We start from the raw sequence: 7,128 nt of genomic DNA, 5'->3' as shown, positions 1-7,128 counted from the left end.
AAAAGAACAAAACATTCCGTCCGTTCGGCAGGAGTTTTCAATAAATTTAAACTTCAAACTACGTAGAACGCTTCAGTTCGTTTCCGGAAATCCACGTAAATCTTTGACCAGACTCCATTTATTTGTAGTGCTGTTGTACAACTTTTCTGGGCTAGGTATTGGTGGCACGAAGGTTTTTTTTTTTTGGGCTCGTCCATATTCTCTCTTTGTAACAAAACTTTCCACCATTGTACGCGTACAGTAGTGCCTATGTTTCAGCTGTGCTTCTGTTCCTGTTCGGTGATAAATTTCCATTTTGTTTTTGGCACTTTCAGAACAGAGTGTCTCGCTCGTGAGCGAACAAAACTTTCACTCCCAGAAAGCCGATTAGAGCGAGATCGCGCACGACAGAAAGCGAGCGAATAGAGGATGTAGTTTTTAGAGTTTTTCAAGTGTTTCGTTGTCTTTGAAAAAACAGGTTACAGTTTTACCTGGTAATTGTGAATAAAAGGAACTCGTTCGAATGTTTAATCTACACGCGTTCAGAAAAAGCTCTTGCATTATGATTTACAAAACGATGTCAAACTTGTGCCCACTTCTGCACCAATAAATAGCAAATAAATCAACAACAGGTTGGACCTCTCCCAAAAAACTCAAAGCATCAAAGCGATAGCAGCCCATGAACCAGTCACTTCCATGCTAGCAATCAATCAAAACATACCCTTTTGCCAAATCTGTTCCAAACCCTCCGACCCTTCGCCCCTGATTAGCCTTTAATGAGCGATCCGGTTCAGGTTCATCTTCAATCGCGAGTGCTGCTCTAACAGCGACCCAACACCCCGAGGGCACCAACGCACCATTGCGAGGTGGAAATAAATAAAATTCGCTAACAAACTAATTCACTTTCTGTGCAGAACCCGTAAATCCGTCGACGAAATAATCCGGCCGGCGGACGGATTCGGCCGACCAACGTGCCGCTGACAGGTACCGTCCCCCTACCGTCGTCTCCGCATTTCACCTGCAATCAAACTGCAAAATCAAATCGCCCCATCCTTTCGCGCAGCTGGGAAAGGAAATTGGGAGGGGGAGGAAAAATGGCAAAAAAGGGAGGACCCCGGGAACACCGGGATTTTCGGCGGCAAGGGAGGGAAAAAGCGGAAACGATACTAAACAAGCCGTAAAGATTGGTGAGCGCTTACCTCCCGCTCGTGGGTTTGCCGTGAGTCTTTCGGCAAAATACGAATTTAATTGAACGGAACAACCAATCAACTAACCATTAAGAGCTGCTCCAAAACATGCTCCCTTGCCGTAGAATTTGGCCGCCCCTTGAATCGAATGAGCAGAGTTTGCCTTGGTTTGGGGGGGAATTCGTTTCGCCACCGGGGTGATGTCCAAACTTCCATCCCGCCGGAGGGCCGGAGGATTGACTGTATCCACTTCCACCGCGGTAAGTTGGGCCCATTCCTGGCAGAGACTTTGGCGAAAAGGTTTTGTTTGGATTTGCAATTTTGCTGAACGAAATTTAATCAGAAACAGAGGCTTATACATTTGGCCATCCTTACAACGTACAGCAGCTCTGCCCCAAAGTCTATGTCCTTCCACGAACTAAAATGGGAAACCCAGCAAGGAAGAAGCTATCCGTATCGGTTCACTTTAAAGTATCTTTGTATAGCATGCCTATCAGTTCTAGTTGCTTTTTTTTACTTTCCAAATAAAACTTAACCTTCCTGATGTAAGAAAAACATCTTCAATGTTTCTACCCCCTGGGCACTAGACAAAAGGGAACTTATCGTAGGAAGTAAAGGGGCAAACGCTCCACAATGCCCAAAAGTGTATCTTCCGTCTATGATAAAGACAAATTGCTTTCGCCAAAGCAGCTCGCACACGGTGTGCTGGCTTTGCTAAATTTATACATTATTCTTTTTGCTTGTATCCTACCGGAACCTACCAAACACAAGCAAGTGCGTCGGGATAGTGGCAAGCAAGCAGACAGGAACGAAAGGAAACGAAAACGAAAGAACCCCAAATTCAACCCCAAACCCTGCCGGGAGAGAATTGGGTTGGTTATTTTAGGATCGCACGCGGAACGAAGCAAACAGATCCTCTTTTTTCTTTTGCGAGTCCCAGAAAGGTATCGAACCACGCATCGAACCTAATATAGCCGGGGCCTTAAGAAGTATTACTGAAGAGCTATTTTACTTCGTTCGCGATTGATTCGCCTCAATGTTCGATTTTAGAAAGTGGTTCGTTTTGAGCTGCGTGCTTAGAATATTAATACGCCAATCGACGAACGCCAGCAGTACAACACTAACCTTCGACCAGCGGGAAATTGTTTTAGCTTATTGAAACAGATCCTCCTTCGATAGGGACAGGAAAAAGGGAAGTAGTTTTTCACTCGAATTTATCTATCAAACAGTCCATCGCCGGGCCTCAGGGGTACTAATATACTGCAACCTTTCCAAATGTTTGTAAATAAAACTCCCATACATCTCAATGCCAGTGGAAGTTTATCACAGATGGTCTTGATCCAAACACTCCTCGCTCTAGCATTTGGTAGGCTCGTAACAGTTAAAACTTTAATTTCGATTGCACTCGCATTGTGGTGGTGAACGCATCGGTTGTTGATGGGCAAGATCCAACCCAGCACGTTCGCTCGCTCGTTGTATCAATTGTTCGATCCGAGGCCGTCGTCAATCGATGCAACAAAAGCCACCCGTTAATGGCTTTCCGAAATGCAATCGCCTTCTAATGCGAGTCGATTGAGATTGTTTGCCCTTTCCTTGCATTTATGCTTTATGTGCGCAGATGGTTACAATCGCGTGGCCATTCATCGTTTTTCAACCCGTGCGCATCGTACAAAACGCCCAACAGCGTTGTAGCGTCAATGTGCGTCTTCTTGCCACGGATCGATATCCTCACGCACTAATTTGCTGGGCTATGTTTTCCAAGAGCAGCCATAGGCAGGAGGAAATGATAATGTTCTCCCTTTCGCTTAAGGTTATTATTTATGTTAAATGAGATCATTTTAAACATTACTATCGCTTTCATTGGCGCACACGTATTTTGTACGAGGTGCGCTCGAAAGCCTCCCGGAACCGGTATCAATTTCATACCACCTCGGCTAGATAGAATCGGTTATTGGTTTGGGGAGGCTTACGACAGACCCACTACATCCCGTACTGTACCAATCCTCCCCAATAGTTGAGAAATGATAAATGATATCGCTGCTAATAATGAAATACGAGCCGTAACGGAGCAACGAAGCAAAGCTCTACCCAAAGGCAAACGCCAGATGAATCTGTCCGCCAGCACACACCAACAGCTTCCCGCTGATGAACCAGCACTTGATGCACATTGCATCTGAAGCCACTTTCTTCTGGTACTACCAAAGTTCCTCTTGCCCCGAAATGCCCATATCCCTGCCTGATGCTGATGGAAACAAAGAACCGCAGACAACCAAGCATCGAACCGTTGGATTACCATACACGCCCGAACCCTATCGAACAGCGATGAGACGAGACATGCATGTTTATTAGCGTATGAAATATTTACGATAATCGTTTGCCGCTACGTCTCTTCGGCTCGACTCCAGTTCAGCCCAAGCCAACGGTCGCTTTGGATGAAGTTGCAAATTTTTTTTTTTACTTCCCTCACTTGCTATCGTTCAATTATTTGCTGTGTCGAGTGAAATTTACCAACCGATCGACCGGAATGATGTGCAGATGATGAACAGCAGAGCAGACGTAGAATAGCGGTGAACGGGAGCGGTTTTATGCCGTCTTAATTATCACATTACGGGATGGATACCGTATGGTTATGGCTGCCGGGATCGTCTACTTGACCCGTAATCCAAACAGTGTTTAATCACGTCAAGATGTGCTTGCACTTGCATTTCACACGCGCGCTGGCCTTGGTTTGGGTGCTCCGGGTTAACAACCCTGTACCTTGCTGGTCGCCATTGGTAGCGTTTTAGTACTACTGACTAGAAGCAGGACTACAGCAACGAAAGCAAATGGGGCTGTTTCTTGTCACGATCGTTTAAAATAATCGTTTTATGAGCTATATAAATATTAGTCTCTCTATAACTATGATATACATAGGACAGTTGTTTTTAACCAAAAAGCACTTTGACATTTTCTTTTAAACGATCGCTTATTTATTTAGCTGGCTTATCCATAACCTAAACTAATACTCTTATCGATAGCACACATCCCAGCCTCATGTCCAGTTCCATCCTTCACGATGCAATCACTCACTTGTTGGCAGTGACAACCTGAGCATCAACGACAAAGCAGCTAACGGAATTGTTATCCTGATCGACGAGATCGATCTCAATGCTCAGGCTAACGAGCGGATAGATCGACAGGATCGGCATGGTCAGGCGGTAGGTAACATCCTCGTTGGCGGACAGCGGGCAGCTGCTACCCTGCAGGAAGTTGCAAGTGATGGCGTTCGAGCCTAGCGGATAGTTGGTAGTGACACCGAGTGCCGTCGCGGTGGCGATCGTAGTCATCGAGGTAACGGCACGATCTGACCAAACCAAACCAAAAGTTAGCTAACTCAGCGCATACTAGGATTCTAGGGGCAAGGAGGCTTACCGGTGGTAAAATCGATGATTCCAATCACATCCTGTCCGCGAACGAGATTGCAGGGCGGAGCAGTACATCCTTCAATGACCACGTTTGTCGGTTGCGGGCGTCCTCCACTGCACGCGCGGGACACATTACCGTACGCGAACGCCGGAACCAACGCAATCAAGAACAGTACGCGGAACATGTTTGCTGATAGAGGTTTTTGTCACACTGTTCAGTTCACTTAACGTTTAATTCGTGCTGTTATAAGCGCTGCTGTTAATAGAACTGGCTACTGTTTGAGTGATGTCCAGCTCTATCAAGCGCCGGGCTTTTATACCACACGCAGACCGCCACTCATCGTACACTGACCCTATCGATATGGCTTTAATCTTGACAATTGGCTCGGTTTTTTTTTATCTTAGTATCATCCATAATTTGATTTATATGTGAACAGGTGTGCCGTTTGGAAGCCGCGTCAGCGACAGCGACACGAGACCTCTCATGATAAAGCAACCGCAACAGCAGCAAAAAATCTATGCCACGAGTCTGCGATAAGTGCGTTAACCAGGTGTTCAACACCAGGTGTTCTAAGGCATTCAGCCACTTGGACGTTGAAGCACATCCGCATCGGGCTCTTTTTTTAGCTCCGCTATTGGGGAGATTAGTTAATTACAGCTCGGTTCGATTATCAGCATACAAAGTCACATCTTAATTATCGCTTACAAACCGGCAATGGGCAAGAATTTGCTCGATTTTTCGTCACAGAAGCTTGTTACGATCGTTTACTGGTAAATGGTTTAGTAAGTGTTTTCCGAAAGCAATTGTGGGAATGCTGTTTGCATACCGTTGAACCGGCCAGCTTTCGACAATTTATCGCCTCTACCGAACAGTTCATAAATGTGCCCACCAACCCTCACCCGTTGTCACCCATTGCGGTGTTTACTATAAATGGCCACCACGCCATGGTAATTTCAATTTTCAACGCATACAACATTATTATGAATTATGATTATTTGCTAAATGTTCTCCACCGCTCTGTAACCATACTCCTTACCCTCTTGTTTGTGCTGCCCAAAATTTAAACTGCACTTAATTTTACGCAATTTACCCAAAACAAGCGCGTCCGAGGGAAAGCGCGTTACGCTCCGTTTTCGTTGCCTTCATTCAATGCACGCCTGTTGGTGGCAAAAATTATTCAACACCGTCCCGACCGGCATACCGAATTGGCATGAATCATTGCAAAGTTTATTCAATTATTCGATCGCACGAGAGACGCTCTGGGTGTGTTAGGAATGAAATCTGTACTCTTTGTCGCTTGACTTTGTTCGCTTGCATCTAATACCTTGATATTGAACATTTGATTTTTGGCACAAGGGTAACCGAACTGCCAAACTCCCCCTTTGCACACCCTCAATGACTCATGATGAATGTTGCTTTTTATGTGTTGATCATTTAATAAGCACCAACGTGTCCTCCCCCATTTCAATCTCTAACCGTAACGAGAGCGAAAGTGATCTTCCCTCCTGTCGGACCATTATGCTCTGTTTCCCATTATGGTAAGAAAAATAGGCATGTTTTTGCTATTCTTCTCCGGAATAGCAATGAAGCTTAAACTTTATAAACATAAACCAACAGGAGCGGACGGTGTGTGTGTGCACAAATTTATTTATCGTTTTATTGTGATGCCCACAAACAACACGCTCTCTGGCTAATGTTGTTCCCGCCAGTATAGAGCTACACAGTCGACAGCCTGTTCAATGCAGGACGGGCGAAAGACCACAGACACATAAATAAATCGCACGACCCAACCTGCTGTCCCCAGCCCTTGTGCGTGTCCCGGTGGACAGCCCAAAAAGCAACGGAGGAAAAAAGCCTGCAGGCTTTCCCGGTGGAAGATGACTGATTGAAAAATATAGCATAACGTGAAAGAGAGGAAGACACGAGAACGGTGGTGGTTCGAAAAGTTCCCCGCCAAAATCGGACCACCGAAAACATTGGACCAAAGTTTTCGGAAGGACGGCCAGGTACATTGGGCCATCATCATCCGTACAGGCTGCATGCACCGCGTATGAAGCATACTGTACGCACGATGGCAGGCGGTTTGGGAACGGTTTGAGCTAGATTAAAAGCGAGCGATGACCGCACTGACGCTGGGAGGGGGACAAAAAGGTCGACAAAAATTGAGTCATAAATTAATAGTCTGACCGCAGTCACAGACTATTGTTCGGTTGTACGCGTGATATGGTTGCGTAACGAGTGGCGCAGGGAAGATGGGGTGGAATTGCACGAAATGGATTTTATAGACAAAATTGTTTGAAATATATGTAAAAAAAAAGATTCTCGGAATTGTAACGTCCTCATTTGACCACGCCAAGGCCGGCCATGTTTTTCTAATGTAACATGCCCCAAAAACGTTCAAATAAACAACGCACGATGATTTGTAAAATAGACATAAAAATAAGCAGCAAACAAAAACGCACACTAAATCATTCCCCATTCCTTTGATTCGCTCAGCAAACATGCCCAAAAATTAGAATTATGTCAGAATCGCAGGATTCGAAATGCCTAACTTAAG

At 45.3% G+C, this 7,128-nt stretch overlaps 1 protein-coding gene across 1 annotated transcript; it reads right to left on the bottom strand.

Annotated features, from left to right (window-relative positions):
* Nucleotides 1–4,112: 4,112 nt before the first annotated feature.
* On the bottom strand, nucleotides 4,113–4,871 carry LOC121588534 (NPC intracellular cholesterol transporter 2 homolog a-like). The gene is made up of 2 exons (XM_041906588.1): nucleotides 4,578–4,871; nucleotides 4,113–4,509 (listed from the first exon to the last, which is right to left on the bottom strand). Exons 1-2 carry the CDS (start codon nucleotides 4,753–4,755, stop codon nucleotides 4,232–4,234), a joined length of 456 nt encoding a protein of 151 aa, XP_041762522.1. The 5' UTR covers nucleotides 4,756–4,871; the 3' UTR covers nucleotides 4,113–4,231.
* Nucleotides 4,872–7,128: the final 2,257 nt, after the last annotated feature.

This window comes from Anopheles merus, chromosome 2R (genome assembly GCF_017562075.2).
Source record: "Anopheles merus strain MAF chromosome 2R, AmerM5.1, whole genome shotgun sequence".
NCBI classification, from domain to species: domain Eukaryota; kingdom Metazoa; phylum Arthropoda; class Insecta; order Diptera; family Culicidae; genus Anopheles; species Anopheles merus.
This window is presented reverse-complemented; position numbering and strand designations above follow the sequence as displayed.